Source organism: Chiroxiphia lanceolata, chromosome 25 (assembly GCF_009829145.1).
Source record: "Chiroxiphia lanceolata isolate bChiLan1 chromosome 25, bChiLan1.pri, whole genome shotgun sequence".
Taxonomy (NCBI): domain Eukaryota; kingdom Metazoa; phylum Chordata; class Aves; order Passeriformes; family Pipridae; genus Chiroxiphia; species Chiroxiphia lanceolata.
The window spans coordinates 4,901,972-4,925,222 of NC_045661.1; the positions used below are offsets into that span (position 1 = coordinate 4,901,972).

The window sequence follows — 23,251 nt, forward strand, 5'->3', positions numbered from 1 at the left end:
GCCCTCAGCTCAGGAAGGACATTGAGGGGCTGGAGCAGGTGCAGAGAAGAGCAACGAGGCTGGGGAAGGGACTGGAGCACAAGTGCTGTGAGGAGAGGCTGAGGGAGCTGGGGCTGTTCAGCCTGGAGAAGAGGAGGCTCAGGGGAGACCTCCTCACTCTCTGCAACTCCCTGACAGGAGGGGGGAGCCAGGGGGAGTTGGTCTCTTTTCCCAGGCAACCATCAGCAAGACAAGAGGGCTCAGTCTTGAGCTGTGCCAGGGGAGGTTTAGGTTGGAGATTAGGAAGAATTTCTTTGCAGAGAGGGTGCTCAGCCATTGGAATGGGCTGCCCAGGGAAGTGGTGGATTCTCCATCCCTGGAGATTTTTAAAAAGAGACTGGATGTGGCATCAGTGCCATGGGCTGGGAACCACAGCGGGGTTGGATCAAGGGTTGGACTTGATGATCTGGGAGGTCCCTTCCAACCCAGCTGATTCTATGATTCTATGATTTCAGGCTAGAGGAAATTCTTTACCCTTACCAGAGCCTTAGGATCACCCTGTTATACCAGTAAGACACTTCAGTAGTAGATTATAGAATCTCAGAATGGTTTGGTTTGGAAGGGACCTTAAAGCTCATCTCATTCCACCCCCTGCCATGGGCAGGGACACCTTCCACTAGCCCGGGTTGCTCAGAACCCCATTCAAAGATTTTAGGTGATATTAGAGCAAAGTTACATCATTCCCTCTTCTCAGGTAGTGGAGAAGACTGGGAGGAGCAGAGCAGTTCCCCATCAGAAGGCAGCCAGAGTCACACTCAGCCTTTCTGAGCTCTTCATTGTGCCCACACCACTGAGGAGCTTTGCAGTGCTCCTGGCTGTGGGATTCCCATTGTCAGCAGCCCCACGGCACATTGTGGGAAGAGAAAAGTCACAGGAAGAGGTGGAATCATGGAATTATTGGAGTGACACTGGGAGCAGTGGGAGGGCACTGGGAGCACTGGGGGGAGTCACCTCCCAGGTGGGGCAGCCCTGGGTGTGAACCATGAGGCCCTTCAGTGAGCTCTGGTTTTGTGGGATATTTTCAATTACGTAGCTGGGTTCTGCAAGAGTGAACAAATTTATTTGTACGTATAACTGGAAAGGAGCCCGTGCTGCCTCTCGAGTGTGGTGCAAATAAGAGTTTGCACATGAAAGGGGAAGGTCGGGCAAACCCTTCTGTCCTGGCGTAGTTTCTTCCAGGGTAGTGATGCTTTCCGCTTGGATCCGCACTTTGACGGGTTTGGTCCTCACACACTGACTCCTTTCGCGAGTCCTCACCGCCACCGTGTGGTGGTTTGGCCGAGAACTGAAAGGGCACAGGTAAAAGCCAAGAGCTTTTCGTGTGTTATTCTAACACATCAAACACAATTTTTAAAAGGTCAGACATAACACCATCACTTACGTTCCTTTGTCCCGTAGAAACCTTTCAGAAACACGCGAGTTCTCACCACCCACTGACACAAACACTCACTGGGCTTGAACGCCTGGTAGAGCACGAGAACATGAGAGAAAGGATTGTTATGTTTGGGTTTCCCAGTTAGCTGAATGTGAGTGAAGTGCCTCTGAGAAAATCAAGCGTTTCTGAGGACACGTACTTGTGTGGAAAAACAAGTATGTGTCCTCAGGAAAAAAAAAAAATCACTGAAACTTGGTGGAAAAAAAAAATCACTGAAGCGTGGTGATCTCATCATAAAATGCACCCACAAAGAGGACTTAATACACATAGACCAAGTACAGTCAGGACTACACCCCCCAGTTCTTCACCTGGAGTTATCTGCTTTGCATTAAACATTTCTGGGTATTAATATTTGCATTATAGGAGAATTTGTACGTCTGTGCAGCTCCACGTCTCAAAAAACACTAACTCACCTGAGCCTCAGGTCCAAGATGCTGGGGAAAGATTTGGCAGCAAAAACTCTGTAACAAGTACAACTGGCACTTTCCTTATGGATCAGAGAGGTAAAGCAATCCTACATGGAAGCACTGGCATCTAGTAAGGAAGCTGACTTCAAGCCATGCTACAGAATGAGCAGCTGAGCAGTGAACTCTGCTGCAAGTAAAAGTTCTCCAGGTGTCACATTTTCCCACAGAATTCCCACTGTTCCTTCAAATAATGTAGGAAAGTTGTTGTCGGAAACCTGAGGCTCTTTTTATTTCTTTCCTAAAAGATTTCAAGTTTTCACAGCAAACCCAAGGCCTATTTTAGAGGGTCTGGGGGGGATCTACTTTTTTCAGTGGAAGCAGATGGGTGCTGTTCCCTTTGGAGGGGATGCAGGAGGACCCCTGTGACCACCTTGCTGAGCTAGAGGGTTGTAGAGGCATGGACTCCTTTCTTCTCTGGAGTTCAGGGCAAGGGGTGAAGCCTTTGTACAATTTTCTCAAAGTTAGGTGTGATGTCAGCTTGAGCAGTGACCCGTAAAGAAGCCAGTGAAATGATTTCTCCTGCCAACATCCCCTAAAACTGTTAGAGAAGAAAAAAGCTCATCCATTCAACACCCCACTCACAACCCCTCTCCTAAAAAAATACTCTGTTTACCCTTAATCCTTCCATTTTCAAAGCTGCATGGCAGCAATGTTGGGATGAAAGGATAAAGAGCTTGCTTTGGAGTTGGAGGAGGAAATAAACCAGAGAGGGCTTGCAAGTCTCCTTTCAAGAACTGAGAAACCTGAAAACATGAGGGAACATGCTTCCTGCATCCTGAGTTTTTCAGCCAATGTCGTGGTTGAGCCCCAGCCAGCACCCAAACCCTTCACAGCCACTCACTCCCCCACCAGGGAGGGAGTTGGAAGGGTAAAAGCTGGAAAACTGATGGGTTGAGATAAAGACAATTTAACATGGAAAGCAAAGGCAGCACATGGAAGCAAAGCAAACCCAGGAATCCACTCCCTGCTTCCCATGGGCAGGCAGGTGTTCAGCCACCTCCAGGAGAGCAGGGCCCCCTCACGTGCCATGGTGACTTGGGAAGACAAACACCATCACTCCAAACATACCCCCTGATTTCTTCTTCCCCCACTTAATACACTGAGCATGATGTCCTGTGGTCTGGAACATCCCTTTGGTCAGTTTGGGCCATCTGTCCTGGCTCTGTCTCCTCCCAGCCTCCCATGCACCCCCAGCCCCCTCACCAGTATGAAAAGCAGAAAAGGCCTTGGCTCTCTGTGATCACTGCTCAGCAATAACAAAAACATCTCTATTATCATCCCTGTGTTCAGCACAAATCCAAACCACAGCCCCATGCCAGCCCCTGGGAAGGACATTAACTCTGCCCCAGCCAAACCCAGCCCAGCCACCTTTTGCTCTTTCGTCAGCCATGAGAGACTCCTGCAACTCCTCTGTGACACATCTCCTGGGGTTTATTTCTTTTACAACTATTGCCTCTTTTTATTTTTACCTTTCAAGATTTTTTCTTGTTTCCTTGGGCTGTTTGATGCATACAGAATGAGAAACAAAACCCATGTCAAAGGCAGCTACCTGAGGTAGTGACCAACCCAGTTAATGTCCAGTGACCTGCCCTGGCTTGTGATATACAGCACATGTAAATAAAAACACACTAAATCAGGGTTTTTTCTAGCCTATGTTGTTTATTGTTCAGAAATGCTCTACAAGGGATAGTAGGAAGATGAATTAAGAACATAAGGTTGGCTACTCCTTCTTCACCTCCTTCACGGGAGGTTCCAGTCGAGGACGTTTTCCACGTTGGTGTCCACTTTGTCTTGGGAAGCTTGAGCTGAATTGTCTTTGTACAGTCACTTTTGCTTTCCTCTTCCTCTTACCATTTCTTGCTTTGGGTTTGAAAATCACGGAATCTGCTTTCACAGGCTCATCTCTCACACCTGGAGACCTTGGCCGTGAATGGAGTTTTCTGTAGGGGGGTGAAACGAAACAAAACAAAGCAAAACAAAAAAAAAGGAACTTAATTTGAAACAGTCACTCTTCCCTGTTGTTTTCTGCCCAAATTTGGTTTGGGTTTTTATTTTTTTCCCCTCTTCATATGTTTGTGTCAAAGATTGTTTCAGCTTGCTGCCAATAATGGCATCATTGGCTGCTGCCCCTGGAAGAACTTGGTAATGTAAAAGTTTCTTCTGACAAGGTAGAACAGCTGCTGCTCTGTGAGTGCAAACCCAGCCAGGAAAGGTCAGGTTATCTCCACTCTTTTGTGTCACTTGAACTGCCAGAGCCATGGGTGGATTTAAGGGGGTGACACTGGCCTGTGCTGGTACAGAATGCACAAAGCTGGCACTGCTCTGCACTTACATGCAGCTGGAATCATTTTTATTGCAGGAAGAAGCAAAAAGAACAAGTCTGAATGGCTGCAGTGTAGTACCAGCCACGGAGAAAACACGATTCAACCTGAAGAGCAGAGCTCCATTTTAAAATGCCACCTCAGCCTAAATTCACTCCTCATCTGTCAGTTTGTACAGGATGACAAATGCTGGTAGTGCAGCTGACACAGGGGAGTGCTCTGTTGGCCAGATGTCTGAGAAACCTCTGGCACAGCCCTCTGCTCTAACCAAGGCCAGTGACCACACTGGAGAAAAGTCATTTCTGAAAGCTTCTAAACTTGGCCTCTGGGAAGGTGACTCAGTGCTGTGACTCTGGGAGAGGCTCTGACAGCATCACCCACAGACACCTGTGATACAGACTCCTGCCCAAGTGATTTTGGGAGATAAGAAACATCAGGTTTTCTTTCCTAAGAAACCCCAAAACTTGTGTCCCTGTTTGTTGCTCTCTGCCCTGATTTTAAAGAGGAAGGTGAATGGAGGGGTATCATGGTGGCAAGAGTTTCGTGTTCTCAATTTTCTCATTTTTCTCCAGCTGCCTGTTCCCTTGAGACTCCCCTCATTTCCAGATCCTCATCCCTGCCTGCCACATCCTCCCCCCAGCAGTTCCCTCAGGCTTCTCTCTTTTCACACTCAGCTTTGTGACTGTGAGGGAGGCTGCCCGTGCTCCAGGGAGACTCCCCTGTGCCCAGGGCTCCTCTGCCCCTCCTGGATTCACCCAGCACCTCACACTCCACAGCCTCAGACCTCAGCAGATATTAACTTATCTGCTCTCAAACTCCTTTTAATTCTCCCACAGAGGCTCCCTGTGCTGTTCCCTCAGGTGCTATTTTCTTCCTTACTGAATTTGAGATTTTTACACCGTCTGTGGGATGGATTCTGGGTTTTGTTTTGATTTCTCTAGAAGATTTTACAAACACAATGCACCCTTACGATCCATTTCTAGCAAATATACCAAAAGGAAGGGCTAAGTAAATAAAACAGACTCCTCCCTCTCCAGCTGAGAAAGCAGCCTGGCTCTTTGAGATGATTAAATTGAAGGTGTTCAAAATGGGCATAAAATAACAGCCTTGACTTTTCCAGTAATTTCCTCAATCAGAATCAACTAAGTTGTTAAAGAAAGAATGTTGGTGGCTGATTTCTATTGGGAAATTAATTTCTTCAGCCTTCTTCAGCCAGGAATCAAAAGGGCAGCTCTCCACCTCATCCTTTAATTATGTTTATTTTTTATATGTACTTGTGGTTTCCTCAAAAAGAGCTCAGAGTCCTCTTTTCAGTCATATGCTGGAGTTTTATTTTAAATAATCTTACTGTAAGCACAGATCCCCTTTGTGAAAGCCCACTCAAATTAAGCCATTTAAAAATTAACTACCACTTTTGTTTTGCACAACTATCTGTGCATACTTATTTCATTATAAATCACAAGTTCAAAATATTGTGTTTCTGTGGAATACTTACAGTTCCCAGGTCGGTTTGCCACTTTGGAAGTCACTCCCAGCCTAGAGGCAGAAGAACATTTACAAACAGGTACCGTGAAACTTCAGTAGACCTATGAACAAAAGTCTCCACAGAGGAGAATTGCTTGTGTACTGCTGTAACTGCTGTCAGTCCAAATAGTTTGATGGCAGATGTAGGAACACATCCCACAAAACACTGTTAGCAATGAGTGGTAACCCAGAGCACCTGTATTTAAAGTGTTAACACCAGGTTGGGAAGTGAGGGGACCACGTTCAACAAAAGTGTGATCTGGGTTTTTCAGACCATGTCTAAAGAGCTGCCTGCTTCTGTAATGGCAGAAAATGTGTTTGAGAAATAAATTAAGCCTTATTCAATTTAGCCCTGCTGAAGGAGATGTAAATTAATATTTATTTCCCTTTCTGCTTTTTACAAATGGCTTTTCTTACAAAGAGTTTAAATAAAAGTCATCATTACCTGGCCTAGGAGCTGGTTGGCATTTAAAGAATCAGCAGAAACACCTGTCTGATGGCAGGTTGGGGAGGTGTGTCCCTCTGATTCCAGCAATGCTATTCTGATACCTGTGTATAATTAGAGCAATCAAAACAGGTTTTAGACAAACTAAAGAAATTTTGGGTGTTCTCACCAACTGTAAAAACACGTACAAGATTAATGGGTGAATGTGGTCTTGAAAATGGGTCCATGTGGTGTTGAATTGGCAACATGAGGCTCTAAAGGTTCAACAGTGGAGACAGTTTCTGATATGCCACAAATAACTCTACAGTTCTGACATTTGGCTGTGGTGGCATTTGAAGATGTCGAGGCTGTGTCTCCACTCTCCTGTCTCACAGTGACAGTTTGGGGCAGTCCTGCCTCAACCAAGGGCAAACCCATCTGTGGGATTGTTTTTGCTCAAGGACCTGGGTCCACTTGGTGGACGGTGCAGAGGGAGAGGGAGACACGATGTGAACCTTAATGGGATTTGATTTCTGGGAGAGAACAGTCTGTAATGTTGGACTGAGTGATGTTGGCTGCTGAACGACACTGCCCCGGTGTCCACTGCCATGGACAAAGGGCAGGGACTGCTCCAGATACACCAGCCATGAGCTCCTGATGCACTTTACAACCACCAGCCCACCTTCCTGTCCTGGCAGACATCTGGGATGGATAGAACCCACAGCCATGGGCTAAAGGAACTCCACAGGCATCTTGGAGGGATGGCCACTGACCACGGAAACAACATGACCCAGATGGATTAGAATGAGGGCTGGGTAACATCCAGGAGGGGCATGGCCAGGACCCTGGGGTTATTCTGTACCACCTCACACCATACACAAAATGATGCCTTAAGATCCAGAGGTATGTAGATTTTAATGTAGCTTTTAGCACTTTTTAGTAATTTTAGGACGGAGCTTTTAACTAAATACTTTTGTACCAAATTCCAAAATATTGCTTATGTTTCTAGTCAAGGATTTCAATAAATAGAGATCTTTAGCAAGCTAAAGGACATCTAGTCTGTAGAGAGTGTACAAGGACAAGACATAACCAGTGCATTCCTTGATATAACTTTAGTCAAAGCTATTCAGAAAGCTCAGAATCCTTGAAATGGTTCTAAGCAGGACAGAACATCATGAGGAAGAGGAAGATGGAGGAAGGTAGAGGAAGGTAGAAGACCACCCACCCAATTCAGGGAGGTGGGCCTGAGGGAGGTCCTGGGGGATGAACAATTTTCGGGATGGGTGAATCCCATTGGATATGATAATTAGCTAGTGTCATAAAATTGTAGAAGCTCCCCTGTGTGCTTGTGCAAAAATGTATTTTATGCACCTTAAGTAGCTTTAATTAAAGACCAGCTCTCTACCTTTCTATACTAAAATTGTCCAGAGAATTTTTCTTTGATTTTAGGCAACAAAGAGATGGGGGGGGACCTTCCAGTCAGGGCAGTGGCACAGAGAGTGGTCAGGGTGGCACCAGGCTCTGTGTGGGGATCATTTGCCTACTTTGTACACTCTGCTGTTTAATATTGTTGCTGCTACTGTTTGTTTCTTAGTTCATTGCTGTTCCTAGTAAATTGTTCTTCTCTCAATCCGTGATCTTTACCTTTTCTGCCTCCAGTTCTCCTCTCCATCCTGCTGCAGGGGGAGAGGGATGAGGATGGGGAGTGAGCAAGTTTGGAGTGTTTCAGTGGGAACACTAAATTGGGGAATACCATACCTAAATCACAGCAAAGGGAAAAATGCTTCTTGGTTTTTTTTCTTTTTTTTTTTTTTTTCTTTTTCTCTTTGCATGAGACAAGTCCTTTCCTATTCAGGGCAGACTGAGGTATTAATTAGAACTGGTAACACAATCATTTCATTCCATCCAGTTTCTGCTTTCAGAAGATCAGGTGTGACGTTCTGAATTTACAAATGTGGGGTTAACACTTACAATCATCACAGTAACTTCTTCCACAGCAGGGAATTACAGCTGCATCAGTCATTATCTCTCTACAAATGACACATAACAGCTTATCTGGAATGGGAGCTGGGGAGGAGGAGGAGGAGGAGGAAGAGGCTGGTTCCTCTTGTAAAAGGGGAGGCTTTTCCTTCTTTTCTCTGGCATAAGCTTCCCTGAAGGGGGGTGGGGAGAGGGGAAGGAAAAAGAAAAAAGGTAAAGGTGTATAAAGGAAAACTTTTCCATGCTTTGGGTTTTATCAAAGGAAAATAACAGATGGAATTCTTCTCAGTCCACTTTAGCCCCCTAAACTGCAGACATTTGGTTTAATCTGCTTTTTTGTAGCCTTAATATGAGAAGGGGGAGGGCGAAACAATTTTCCTTCTGCAAAACTCTCCCATCATTGCATCAACTAAAAAATGAGCTCAGAGTAGAAAAATAACTTTTTGACAGCTAGAAATGAAATGAAATGAATTCCACCTCCCCTTTGCTAGAGGGTAAATTACAGGCGTGATAAAGCTGATCTCTGGGTAAATACATTTTATAAATCGGAGAAGTTTGTGTCAAAGCTTCTACCAAAGGAGATTCAAGACAGACAAACAGAAGGGCTACCTTTTAAAATGCATAAGCACACCCATAATGACAGATCAGAGAATAATAGAATGTTTTGTGTTCAAAGGGACCTTGGAGACCATTTAGTTCCCCCTGCCATGGGCAGGGACACCTTCCACTAGCCCAGGTTGCTCCAAGCCCTGTCCACCCTGGCTTTGGACACTTCCAGGGATGGAGCAGCCACAGCTTCTCTGAGCAACCTGTGCCAGGGCCTCCCCACCCTCACAGGGAAGAATTCCTTCCCAATATCCCATCTAACCCTGCCCTCTGTTGGTTTAAAACCCTGTCCCTTGTTCTGCCCCTATCTGCCCGTATAAAAAGTCCTTCTCTCTCCTTTTTGCTGCCACTGTGGTGACATTGGCACTCAGATGTTTCCACGTGGTTTCCCCTTGTTCCCTTTTGGATCAGTCCAATGAATTCCATACTTACACATTAATGATTGGAATGGCATATTTTCCCTTGGGGGTTATCATTATTCCCTTTGCATTGGGGTCCTTCACCTCCACCATGAAACTCGCTGGAATCCCTGAGCTCCTTTTAATCCTGGGAACACCCTCAGTGTTTTTGTTCTGCTGAGAGAAGAAATGCAGGTGTAGCTGATCCTAAAACCCACACTTAGAGTGATGTTTCAGTGATTATTTGAAGTGGCAAAACCTTTAATCCTCTCCTTCTACCTACCTCCATCGAAATACTTATTTCCCAGAATCAATATGGGAATAATCATGGATATATAATGAATTTACCAGGATGTTCCAGAGGCTGAAGCAGTGTTTTGAACTCAGTTGATGTCCTTGGACTTAATTTCAGGTGAAATACCCCTTGGCTCAGAGAAGGGTCACAAACCCACTCCTCTTCCAGGGCTCTGAATCAGTCACTGGGGCAAACTTCTATTCCCCATCTACAACTGAGGCTGAATTCACCCCTCATGCACACACATTTAAACATCAAAGAGTTTGAATACTCAGCCAGAGCCTTGTGCAATGAAAACACACAAATATTCAATAGATGGGGTCAACAGAAACATTGTGGTTTTAAACAAAATATCAAATATATGAATTGTCATTGAAAAGAGTTTAAACCATCAAAATTTTCAGAATATTTATAAATATATATATATTTCAATATATAAAAATATGTGTCTCTCACAGAGAGAGATCTACAGGCATATTTAATGCCTGTGACCTAGGAAAAAGGAAATTTTTCATTGATAACATCAGGTCTCCCATGAATTTTGAAGAGTGTTACAACATTGGCACATAACCTTTGTATTTCACCCCAAGAGTGTTGGATCCCAAAATGTAATATCTGCAGAGAGAGATTTGAGTGATCTCTGCAAAAAGCCATGGGCTACAGCAGCTGGGAAAAACCCTGTTCATTGACCTCATCCCTGTGGATTTTTCCTGCCTTCTCCAGCAGGATGTGAGGAGACTCTTTGCATGATGTTATCTCATGCCCTGTCCAAGCCAGAGAGTCAGCACCCTGATCTCACCAAACCTGTGCAGAAGACCTTTTGTGCTTTATCTCTCCCTTTGTGTTCCCTTAATCCTTGCATCCTGTAAACCCAAATACCTTTTTTTCCCTGTAATTCCCCCAAGATAAAATGGGTTTTCCCCTGTGATGTATGTGTAAAACCCCAAATTTGTTAACCCGGGTTTTCCCCTTACGTCATCCCCTGAAAACCCCTATTTGTAATAATTGTAATAGTTACAACCCTCTGCTGAATATATAGACCCCAAACCCTTTAAATATGAACTTGTAAGTCCAATAAAGCAATGCAGTTTCTTGCCCCCAAGCTGGGATCATCTCAGCATTATTGACCTCCACACAACAGAAACAACCCTTCATGTGTTTGTTGCATTATTGCCAAGGTAAAAAATTATAAAAACTGCATTAAGCCCAGAAGTTCTCCCCAGTCTTACCCCTGTGTTTGGGCACTTCTTCTTACAGTGACCTTGTTGTCCGCATTTGAAGCAAGTATTGGGTGGTGGGAGTGGACCCAAGGGTACCTTCAGGTAACTGCAGGTTTTTGGGGGGAAAAAAAAAAGGAAAAGGTTTGCACGTGTCTCCCTTTTCAAAACCTCTCGGCAATTTTTCCGTCGCCTTTGACATGATCGACACTTACTTGCTGGGGTCGTAGTAAGAGCAGGACTGCATCATCATGACTTTGATCTTCTCCTCTTCAGGAACGTTGGTCTCAGCCAGGCTGGGGCTCTGCACAGCAGGGAAGGGTTGGACACACACCTTAGGAACGTGTTTGAGCCCCCACAGCCAAAGATGACCCCACTCACACCACTCTGCTGGGAAGGGCAGCCAGCTGTGGTTGGATGAAAACAGCTGCTTGTATAAAACAGAGCTGCCCTGAGGATCTTCTGGGGAGTCCTTGCACCATTCCATGATGTTTCTGAGCCTGGGAACTCACTTGGAAAGAGCAGTCTGGGGCACTGAGAGCCTTGGGCCCTGTTTGTACCTGGCAGCAAGTCTTGGGTAACCAGCCCAATTTGCTTCCAAGAGGACTGAAGGTATGTGTTGAAAAAGTTGTACAATCCAGTATTTTTAAAACTGATTTTTAAGCCCCAGACTATTGGAAGAAGGTCTCTGCTGCACTTGTAATTGAGAAAGAAGGGTGCAAGCAGCATGGTTTATGTTTTGCAGCATTAAGAGGACACCCCATTGCAGAGGCAGGGCAGCTGGTTTTGCTTGCTGAAATTCAGCTTCAGACACAGAAGCATTAAAAAAACCAAGCTTTTCATAATTGCTCAGCAAACCAGAGATTCTTTTCAGCAATCTGACCATGGTGTGCTGCAGGCAGTCCAACTGCACAGTCCCCAACTTCTTCCTATTCAGTCATTTAACTGCAGAAAGCACAATCTGCAGGTTTTTTGCAGTCGAGATGGTCTTTTTCACATCCACCTTGTCATAGAAACCCTCTGCACAACCAGATCTTCAAATTATTGAAGCCAGCTGATTTTTTTTTCTAAGTAATATTTGTTGAAATGATTTTATTACACACTAGTCCAGATACAAGCAGGGCCTAAAGGAGTAAATGAGTGGTTTGGACCCTCAAGCACCCAACCATTCAGGGCTTTGCTTTTATTCACAGAACAAACCAAGAAGGGCCAACAGTTTATTTTGTGATTGTTTTAAGGACAGTGTTTTTTCCAGACTTCCTTTAACCCAGACTGACATCTATGAAACGATTTCCACTGACATTTCAAAAAAAAAAAGTTATAGACATTTGACTAATTTGTTCGAACCAGAATGATTTACAAAACACATCCAAGCCCCAAAAACCACTACTAGAATAGACCAAAATTCAAATATGGCATTTGGAGCAGAGAAATAATAGAATAGAAAATGTTTCAGAACACGTTGCCTCTGTGCTGAGCCAGTCTGCAAACCATCACAAGAGTAAAACTTCACATGAGTTTACAGAGGCAACAACATCTTTAAGGGCAACACTAGTGAAGACCAATTTCTTTTGGTGGCTGCCTTCCAAACTGATTTATCTTTTTTCCTTTTGGCCAATGTACATAGTGTGATTTCTGCAGTGGAGGAGGAAAGACATTACCAGTGGGAAGAGATTTCTTTTTTTGGGAGATGAATTCCAGCCTTTATTATCAGAAGAAAGGACTTGCTGCTGTGTTAGTTTTCAGCACAAAAATAATGAAATGAAATAGTAAAGAGCTGCTGAAGTGCTTCTTCTTTGTGTCTTGAAGGTGAGTGATACTGCAGCATCATGTTGGGGCTGATAAGGTGCTCCCCTTCTATCTTCCCAAACTGGGAACTCCTCCCAGGATAGGTACCCAAACATACACACATTTTAAACTTAAAATAAATACTTAAAATTACTAAAAATAAAGTTTTGTTCTCATTACAACAGTTATCCAGCTATAGAACACAGTGTAAGATTTAAAAAATATGAAGCAAACATATTTTTTCTTTTAGCATTTGAGAATAATATCTCTACCTCAATGAGCTGGGCCAGAGGAAGAGGTACAGAAGGGTCAGCAATCTGTTAAAAAAAATTAAACACATATTCAAGTTCTACAACCAAAACATGGCAATAGTTAACCTCCACAGTGGTCTGAAAGTCTGCACTACAGCCTCTGCCACTGAAAAAGGCATTTCCATCCTGGTGCCATGGGTGTTTCTTCAAAGCAAAGTCCAACCTCATGACAGATTAGGAAAGCCTCTGAAAAGAAGCTGAAAGAAACAAACCTGCCTGAGATCAACTTATTGCTCAGAACATCTCAGAGAGGGACCCTTGTCAAATGCTCACAACTGTGCAGAAGTTGAAGGGGTAAGAGAGATGTCAATTTTCAGCTAAAAAGGATGTAAAGAGCATTGAAGTCTATTTGATAAGGAAACTTATTTTCAGTGCAATTAATGCCTCATCACTTATAAATGCAGGTGGAGATGCTTTTCTGAGCACAGTGGAGCTGTTTGTCACGATCAGGCACAGGTGTAGCAGCCCTGAAACGTGACCTCTGCCCTCCTGGCAATCAGTTCAGAGGTGCCAAACTCACCAGATCCCACAGAATCCAAAGAAAAACACCAGCTCTGAACATCAACCATCACTGTAACACACCACTTCGTCTGGAAAAACCCCCAACTGCTCAAACTACTGCAGTGAAAGTGTTTGCCATGAGAGAGTAGCCTACAAAACCAGAGGAGACTGGTTTCATGTCTTTTATTAGACCACAGGCCATATTACCTACATTGGTTTGAAAAGTGTGAGAATTTAGTATTATTCTCCTTGCTATCAAACCAAAGACAATTTTTTACTGATGATGAATAGATGGCCCTCTATTTTTTCTCCATTGCAGCCATACATAACCCAGACTGACATCTATGAAACAATTTCCATTAACATTTAAAAAAAAAGAAGTTATAGACACTTGAATAATTTGTTTGAACCGAAATGGTTTACAAAACACAACCAAGACCCAAACCCCACAACTACAATAGACCAAAATCCCTCCCAGATGCCAACTGGAGCATCTGGCAGGAATGCAGTCCCCAGGTCTGGTTAGGACTGAGCTGCAGTGCTCTTGGGGAACTGTGCAAATGATGGCTTGGCTCAGGTTTTACTGAAAAAAACTGTGCTGAGTCAAATCAGCTGCATTTACAACATATACTATATTTGACACTTGGAAAATTACTACAAGGATTTGTATTAATTGTTTAGAATTAAGTGTGGTGTGTAGAAAAAGAGGGATTGTGGGTTTACATACTGCTTTTGGTGTTCCCTTCGCTGGATATCTTTGACATCTAGAAGAAGAAATAGAGGTGATCAGAACTTAAAGTAAAGCACTCACACCCAGCATAAAGCACTGAAACCAGACCCTAAAACCAAAGCCATGTTTGTGAGCACAACCCTGAGGCATCAAGAGTCACTGGGCAGTGCCTGAAAGCACTGAAGCAATGACAGGCAGGGCCACATAAATTCAGGGGGTTTTGCTTGGATATGCTTCGTGGGGACCAGGATGCTGCTGTCCTGTTTGTTTGGGACACACTGTAACTCCTCAGGGTACTTTATTTATTGAGAATCAACACCAGAAAGACATGGCAAAGTTGTAAACTGATAATATCTCCTCACTGTGGGCAGAGGCACCTCTTTCAGAAGGATGGAGATTAAATGGTGCTGATGGAGCTGAACCAGAACTGGTGTGAATGAACACAGAAAGGACAACAATAATCCTGAAATCAGGATTGCATTTGAATGTCTGTAATTCTAATCAGTACCTCTGATTCTCTGTCCAGAATTAAAACTTGGAACACAGGGATCAGCTCAGGGTGCTGCCCTGGTTTTGGCCAGGGCAGGGTTAGTTTTTTGCAGTAACCAGGAGGGGCTGTGGCCAGGGCCCAGAGGTTGTTCTGTCCCCCCTCAGGTCATTGCCAGGGCAGGGGGAAGGGACTCTATTCCGGGGAGAAGAGGTTCCATCCAGCTGAGCAAACGTGCTGTCCAGTATTGTCTATTATCTGGGGTTTTTTCCTGTGTGAATCATTACTTTTCTTACACCTTTTGTTATTAATATTGTTGCTGTTACTGTTCATTTTCTTATCTCGCTGCTCTTTCCTGTAAATTGTTCTTATCTCAACCTGTGATCTTTGCCTTTTGCTCCTCCCGTTGGAGTGGGCAGGGGGTGTTTAGTGGGAGTACTGAATTGGAGAATATCATTCCTAAACCCCAACAGGTACAAACAGACACAGAAAGATAACCTGTAACATTTGGTAACATGCTAAATTGCTTATGAATTTCAATATTGGAAAGGATTAACTATTCCTTCATTGCACTCACATAAAAACCAGTGCAGTTTAGGGTATGGTTCTTTTTCTCTTGCCTGAAATGAACATTGTCTTTAGGAAGCCAAAAGAAATTAATTATGGATGAATATCCTTGTTTGCACAGGTCACCAGCTGGTAATCCTTGGTTTTTTTATCTACAGCTGGTGTGGATGTGAGAATATCTGCCATATCCTGCAGGTGCTCCTGCAAGAGGTCTGTCCCTTCCCCAAGTGCAGGAAAGAGTCAAACACTGATAATCAGACCCTTCTGAAAGGGGAACAAACTTTACCCTACAAGGCATACCTGTCTTTACTATAAAAGCAACAAAAGCATTCACATAGAATACAGAATCTCTCCATGTAGAGGGAACGGGATCCGTGACTTGGCTCTCAGCAAAATCAACCCCAAGAACAAACCCAATCCCAGCAGGCCTAAAAATCTGCTGCCTTTGGGGCAGATACATTAAAATCTACTGCAAAACAACACAAAATAACTGCAGCTTTAACACATACAGTCTGAATTATCCACTAAAAAAGCTCACACACCGACACCCCTCACAAGGAATCCAGTGCTTCGTGGGTACTCACTTAGCTTCTGCTCTGCTGGCAGCTGTACCTGCTCCAGCAGGGACTCTCCTCACGATCACTGAGGAATTCTTCAGGATCAGGGCATTGGCATCGGTGTATTCTCAAAAAAAAACCCACAAGAAAAAAACCCCATGAGAGTGGATATTCATGGGAATGGGTATTAATATCCCTTTAGGGACCTGAAAGCAAAATTTCAGATGCAACATCGTGCTTTGGTTGTCTCAACACACAAACAGAACCTTTGAAGAAATCTTCAGGCTTGATAATCAAACCAAAGTAACAAAATCTTTGTCTTTTTTTTTTTTTTTAAATAGTTTGAATGCCAACAGTAAAATGCTCTCCAAGGTCACTAAAGGACAGTTGCTAATTCAGGAGGTTCTTTCCTGATTCTGGCTTGAGTTGCTTTTGCTTCTGCTAGGCTACAAACCCAGTAGATCTTTGGAGAAAAGTGAGCCACAGCAGTCTCCCTAAAGTCAGACTAGCTTATCTGCAACCAAACAGGCACCTGGCTAAAGTCTGAAACCTCTGCATCATCTTTTTCATGGCTTTAGCAGTTCACCTGCACTGCTGGGGCTCGGGACTGACAGACCACATCTGTTCATTTCCATTGCTTTCAGTTTTCTCTGCCAGATTCAGAGAAATCTACCCAGTCTGTTTTAATGTCATAGAAACACAGAATCATAGAATGCTTTGGGTCAAAAGGGATCTTAAAGATCATCTCGTTCCTCCCCCCTGCCATGGGCAGGGACACCTTCCACTAGCCCAGATTGCTCCAAGCCCAACCTGGCCTTGGACACTTCCAGGGATGGGGCAGCCACAGCTTCTCTGGGCAACCTGTGCCAGGGCCTCCCCACCCTCACAGGGAAGAATTCCTTTCCAATATCTCATCTAACCCTGCCCTCTGTGAGTTTAAAACCATTGCCCCTTGTCCTGTCACTCTCTGGCTGTATTAACAAGTGCCTCTCCCTCTGCCCCTCAGTTTAGGAATGTCAAACTCAACAGATATCACAGAATCCAAATGAAAAAACAGTTCTAAACATCAACCATTATTGTAACACACCACTTCATCTGGAAACAATCCCAACTGTTAAAACTATTGCAGTAAAGGTGTTTGCCATGACAGAGTAGCCTATAAAACCTGAGATGGGAAAACCCTGCTTTTAATACGCCCTCTTGAGATACTGGGTGACTGCTCTGGTGTGTCCCCACAGCCTTCTCTGTGCTGAAATATCCTCCCACATTTCATCATCATTTTTACCTTGAGAAATTCTGGAAAATAAAAAAATTTATAATCACTCTACGTTGCACATCAATGTGCAAGGTGGGGGTTGGTCTCTTCTCCCAGGCAAGTATCAGTAAGACAAGAGGGCTCGGGCTTCAGCTGTGCCAGGGGAGGTTTAGGTTGGATATTAGGAAGAAATTCTTTCCAGAGAGGGTGCTCAGCCATTGGAATGGGCTGCCCAGGGAAGTGGTGGATTCTCCATCCCTGGAGATTTCTAAGATGAGACTGGATGTGGCATCAGTGCCATGGGCTGGGAACCACAGCAGTAGTGGATCAAGGGTTGGACTTGATGATCTCAGAGGTCCCTTCCAACCCAACTGATTCCATGATTCTGTGAATCCCATGTTTGGGTTTACCACCCTGCTCCATCCCTGGAGTCACTCTCACTCCCAGTGCCAGGCACTCCCCAGGCTGGATGGGCCCCAGGGTGACTGTGTGGGGACCAGACACGTGCCCACCATCCCCAGGTACCTTCATTGGTCTGGGCATTGAGGATCTGCAGGTCACTGTTCGCCTCCTTCAGCTTCCTGCGGGCCATGATGCGGTGCTTGAGCTCGCCCAGGGCGATGCTGGGGCCGGGGAAGGTGACCACGTCGGAGCTCAGCAGGGAGGAGAACTTGTAGTGGACGTGTGACATGGTCCCACAGCCACACACACACAGCCAGGAGTGACCCCTCGCTGGGGGGACTGGGACACTGGCTCAGTGTTCCACCGAGGGCGTTTTGGGACACAAACCCGGGCCACAGGAGAACACCCCCCACCCCACACTGTGACCTCACGTGACCAAAGGCACTATGGAAAAATCATAGAGGCGTGGAAGTCCAGAATGGTGTGGGGTAGAGGGGACCTTACAGATCACCCAGGTCCACCCCCTGCCATGGGGGGGACGCCTTCCACTATCCCAGGTTGCTCCAAGCCCCATCCAACCTGGCCTTGGACACTTCCAGGGATGGGGCAGCCACAGCTTCTCTGGGCAACCTGTGCCAGGGCCTCACCACCCTCCCAGGGAAGCATTTTTTTCTTAATATCTAATCTAACCCTGCCCTCTGTCAGTCTAAAACCATTTCCCCTTGTCCTGCCACGATCTGCCTGTATTTAAAGTCCCTCTCCAGCCTTTTTATAAGCCCCCTTTAGGCACTGGAAGGCCACAATGAGTTCTTCTCTTCTCCACATTTAACAGACCCAGCTCTCTCCTGACATGGCCCCCCTGTGACCTGTTAGGGGCAAGGACAACTGAACCTGGCTGTAGAGCTGAGTGGGCAACAGCTTCCCTATGCAACTGTGCAAGATTCCCAGTGCTTTCCTGCTTTGGCATGAGAAAAAAATGGTCTGGGCAAAAGAGCTTTTTAGTGAAGCAAAGGGTGAAAAAAAAGACATTTGCTAGAAAAACCAATATCTGATAGAGATGCAATTTATTTTGTTTGTTTCTTTTTTTTAGAAAGAAGCTTCATTCTGCACCCAGGTGAAAGGTTAGCTGGAACTGATACCTGCTGGCCTTCGTCTGCTTAGTTCTTCCTCAGTTTTTTTCTCTTCTCTGACTGAAAAACTGCAAGGCTGACCAAGCCAGCCAGCCCCATCCTAACAGGGTGTGCCATTCCCAAATAGAGAGGTGTAAGCTTCATCCATAATGAAGGCTGTTGAGAAAGTCATGAATCATCTCCCATTCTGCAAGTCAAATTCTTGACTATTTTCTCACTCCTGTTGATAGAACTGTAAATTACTTTAAAATAGCACTTAAAATTTGTAATATTTTATACCAGCAAGTTCTTGGTGCTGTTAAGAGAAACGCTGTGCACTACAGACATATGGCTATGTTTTCCTATACAGATGTTGTCTTCCCTCAGATGGAGTTATGTTGTCATTAGTGGAAGGATTTCTGGTTTTATCATGATCTGTGTCAGCCCTCTGCTACAGCTGCAGCATCGGGATTCAAGTTGCTTAAGCACTAAATTGAATTTTCACTTTCCATGTAGCTGTCATTTTTTCCAGTCCTCTTAATTCTTATCTTTAAATAAACAGTTTAAATATTTGCTTACTTGAGGTTAAAACAGTGTTATCTATCCTTGTCCTGTTGAGATAAGCTACTTGTTTGAAAGGCAGAAAGTTGAGATGACCATGAAAATATTTAGAAGAAGGAGGCCTACAAGAGAGCTGGAGGGGGACTTTGGACAAAGGCCTGGAGTGACTGGACGAGAGGGAATAGCTTTTAGCTGAAAGAGGGTAGATTTAGATTGGATATTAGGAAGAAATTCTTCCCTCTGAGGGTGGGGAGGCCCTGGCACAGGTTGCCCAGAGAAGCTGTGGCTGCCCCATCCCTGGGAGTGTCCAAGGCTGGGTTGGATGGGGCTTGGAACAACCTGGGAGAGTGGAAGGTGTCCCTGTCATGGAATGAGATGGGCTTTAAGGTCCCTTCCAACCCAAACCATTCTGGGATTTTAGTCTATGTTCTTCAGCTGCCCAAAGCTGAGGAAGGGGAAGAGGAAAGGGAAGCACAAAAGAGCTGCTGCATAAGCAGGATAAGAGAGGGGTAAGAAAGATCCTTGCAATGAGGATTTCTAAACTCCTCACAAAGCTAGGTTCAGCTAGGTCTAACCTTAGCCTCAGACTTTGGCAGTGGTGGTGCCCCATTTCAAGGGGAGAGTCACTGCTGTGCAGTCCAGCTGCACTTCAGGGACAGCCCAAACGAGCTTATCCTGATGGTAATATTTACAGGGTGAAGTAGTTGGCTGCTAGTCAGTAGGGTAGAGAAGATAAATGTCTTTGTTTTAGCTTCGTTTTGTTCTGTACTTTGGTTATCTTGCATAATTTGGGGCTTTGAAACCACCTTTCAAAATATTTTCCGAGGCACCTTCATTTCCTTGTGCCTGAGCCAGGAGCCTTCCAGCTTGCAAATCCACCCCAGGGCACGGGCTGCTGCTCCTCAGTCAGTCTGATCCAAAGTGGGGCTGAGGATCAGGTGTATCCATAAGAGGGACAAGAGTGATATTTGCAGAACTGCCTTGGGGCCCCAGTTGCCATCTCTGTGTGTCACTGTTGTGTTCCATCTTTGCAAATTTTTTTTTTAATAAGCAAGAGAGTTTTCTTCTGATGACAAAATTCAGCGTTGACACATGACTGGTTTCCAAGCAGTGGCTGTATTTACTAAGTAGACAGGTGGGAGGAGAAGTGACAGCCCTTATCAGCACTAGGCAAAGGACTTGGGTTTCCACCCAAGTTTTGGCATCCTTTCTTCAGTTATGCAAGGCTCTGGTGTATATATGAGCATATTTTGTTGGATATGCAGGCAGAAATGCCAGGTGGGTCTGTTCCAGCTACTGTGCTTGCACTTGGCAAAGCCTGGTCCTCTCACTTGCTCACCATGGGTTTATTAGAAGGTCCAAAGCTGGGTGAGGAGCACTCCTTGCTTGCCACCTCACCTTCCTGCACATCTCCCTTGCTTGCCAATCAGGCCTTTTGCTTCCCTTACAGCAGCACCACGTGGTCTATCTGTAGGTTTCTGCTCAGAAATCCCAGGATTTGTTGTTTTGTCCAAAACCTGGCTTCTCTGCCAGTTTTCCTCTTGCTGCACATCAGTGTGGGACCAGAGCCAGTGTGAGTCAGTGTGGAGGGTACCAGGGGCTGTCCTTCACCCTCTGTCAGCACAGCCCCTTTTAGAGCAGGTTGTGGTGACCTGCAAGGGAAAGGAATGCAACAGAGGCTGGGTCCTTGTGGTTTCCTTCTCTTGGAGAACAAACAGGATCTTGCATGTAATGCCAGGTCTGCGTGGGTGGTATTGCCCAGGCTGTAAATTAGAAGTGAAAAGCTCTCAATGTAGCTGAGGGTAAGCCAGGATGAAGAAAAGGAGAAGAAATGAGATGCTGAGGATGTTTTATCAGGGCAAGAAATGGGACAATGAGACACATGTAATGGCACTATCTGGGTATCCTCTTCTCTGGTAATATTTTGAGGCCATGATCACACCCAGTCTGGCAGGAGTTGCAAGTCCTGAAGATAATAAATTTCCCAAAACTTGGGAGTGCAATGGGACCAACTGGCAGAGGAAACAAGCTCAAATTAATACTTCTGTCCAGAAAAGGCAACAGTATTACCTTTTATAGGTAACAGAATTGATAGAAAAGATACGGTTGTTCCAACCACAGAATCACCTCTGAGGTTAACTCACTGGGCACCAAAAATCGTCTTTTACCCACAAAGCTGTAAGAAACTGGGCTTCACACCTTCCAGGGCTTGTGGTTCCTTTACCATAAGGTGACCAGGCCCCAGCACAGGGCCTCAGGGGCAGCAGGAAGGCTCATCCTCCCTCCCCATGCCCATTTGTGGGCCTGGCAGTGCTGGTGGTGCTGAGGCTGAGACATAATAATCCCCAGAGTTCTGACATGTGTGGCCCTTCCAATCCAAACCATTCCATGATTCCATGATCATTCTACAATTCCTGGCCCTCTGCGAGCATCATTTGCTTTTTTGTATATAACTTTACTCAGCATTGGTGAGGCCACCCCTGGAGTGCTGTGTCCAGCTCTGGGCCCTCAGCTCAGGAAGGACATTGAGGGGCTGGAGCAGGTCCAGAGGAGAGCAACGAGGCTGGGGAAGGGACTGGAGCACAAGTGCTGTGAGGAGAGGCTGAGGGAGCTGGGGCTGTTCAGCCCGGAGAAGAGGAGGCTCAGGGGAGACCTCCTCACTCTCTGCAACTCCCTGACAGGAGGGGGGAGCCAGGGGGGGGTTGGTCTCTTTTCCCAGGCAACCATCAGCAAGACAAGAGGGCTCGGTCTTCAGCTGTGCCAGGGGAGGTTTAGGTTGGATATTGGGAAGAATTTCTTTGCAGAGAGGGTGCTCAGCCATTGGAATGGGCTGCCCAGGGAAGTGGTGGATTCTCTGTCCCTGGAGATTTTAAAAAAAACCTGGGTGTGGCATCAGTGCCATGGGCTGGGAACCACAGCAGGGTTGGATCAAGGGTTGGACTTGATGATCTCGAAGGTCCCTTCCAACCCAGCTGATTCTATGATTCTATGAACTTGCTTGTTAGCTGGTGGGCTCAACCATCCAACACAAAGGCAGTCCCACCAGCACTGCATTTGGGGGACAGAACCCACAGTCCCCCTGTGGCTGTCGCCCTGGACACCCCCGTGGTGGCAGCAGAGCCACCACTGCTGTGAGGTCAGAGCTGTGTGCCCACACAGCCCTGTGGCACAGGGACAGAACCCACGGCTGCCCCGTGGCTGCTGCACTGGGCAGACCCCACTGAAGGGGCTGAGGACACAGAGCTGAGCCCGGAGCCTGGAGATGGCGAGAAAGGCTCCCCCCAGGAGACGTCGTGGGTCTGCCAGACGCTGCTTGGGCTGTGAGGATGAGGTGGCAGAGGTGACTGTGGAGTTGAGAAGCAGGTACGAGGTCGGCTGCTCCTGCCTGGGGTGTTGGGTTGGGGCAGTAGGATGGATGTGGCACGACGAGCTCAGTGGGGTTGGAGCAGCATGGGGAAGCTGACAGATCAGCCCTGTGGCATGCAAAGGCTTCCTTCTGTGGGGATAGGTCTAGGCCAAAAGCCTGGCTCACTCTGTGTGGGGAAGGGAGGGTTTGGAGACCACCAGCACCCAGGGAAGAGCTGGGGATGCCATGGTGGGGAGAGCACCCCGTGCTCCCTCTCCAAACAGCCACTGAGAGATGCCTGCCAAGGGGAAGGTTTGGGTCAGGGGCCAGTGAGAAGGAAGACACAGGGTGAGAATTGGGCTGTGCTGCTGGAGGGGACTGCTGATACCAGCTTGTTTCTCTTCTTCTGGAAGCTGTGCAGATGCTCCACTCACTGCAGCTCTGGTGAACCTTCATCTGGAAAAGGTCAAAGAAATTGCAAGTAAGCTCCTCACTGACACTTGCCGTGACATCCTCTGGGGTGAACTGGGAGAGCTGTGCTGTGCCAGAGCTCCAGCCCAGTGTCACTAAGGGCAGGAGAGGTGCAGGGTGCTGCACTTTTCACCCCATGGAGGGATGTGTAGGGCCCAGTGCCCATGGCTGGCTCAGCATCCTACAGACAAGACCTCAAGAGACAGGCACAGCTTTCTACGGTTTCTTTGCCCAGGGATGTTCTTGAGGCAGATTTGTCAACTGGCAGATGACCTTGTCTTCCTGGGGAGAAATCGTCTGAGCCCATACATCCTCAAGGCGTAAGTACTGCATGTTTCTGCTGTGGCCAGGGGGCAGGATGGGGATGTCTGAGGGCCAGTGCAAGCAGAGGGGAGAACTGATGGTGCTCCTCAGCCAGCAGCCCGGGGCTCTCACCTGGGCACTGAATCTTGGGTGCTGT

General features: G+C 46.1%; 1 protein-coding gene across 2 annotated transcripts; it reads right to left on the minus strand.

Moving 5' to 3' along the window:
• Positions 1-3,584: 3,584 nt before the first annotated feature.
• On the minus strand, positions 3,585-17,711 carry LOC116798323 (E3 ubiquitin-protein ligase RBBP6-like). 2 transcript variants are annotated; one of them, XM_032710655.1, is made up of 11 exons: positions 17,428-17,711; positions 15,675-15,774; positions 14,034-14,070; positions 12,767-12,811; positions 10,922-11,010; positions 10,719-10,815; positions 9,229-9,368; positions 8,182-8,363; positions 6,232-6,335; positions 5,758-5,798; positions 3,585-3,881 (listed from the first exon to the last, which is right to left on the minus strand). In XM_032710655.1, the coding sequence occupies exons 1-11, from the start codon at positions 17,591-17,593 to the stop codon at positions 3,662-3,664; spliced, it is 1,221 nt and encodes a 406-aa protein (XP_032566546.1). In that variant the 5' UTR covers positions 17,594-17,711; the 3' UTR covers positions 3,585-3,661. The 2 variants fall into 2 exon arrangements, with proteins under 2 accessions (XP_032566546.1, XP_032566545.1); XM_032710654.1 differs by having other exon boundaries at positions 9,229-9,371.
• Between the last annotated feature and the right edge of the window lie 5,540 nt (positions 17,712-23,251).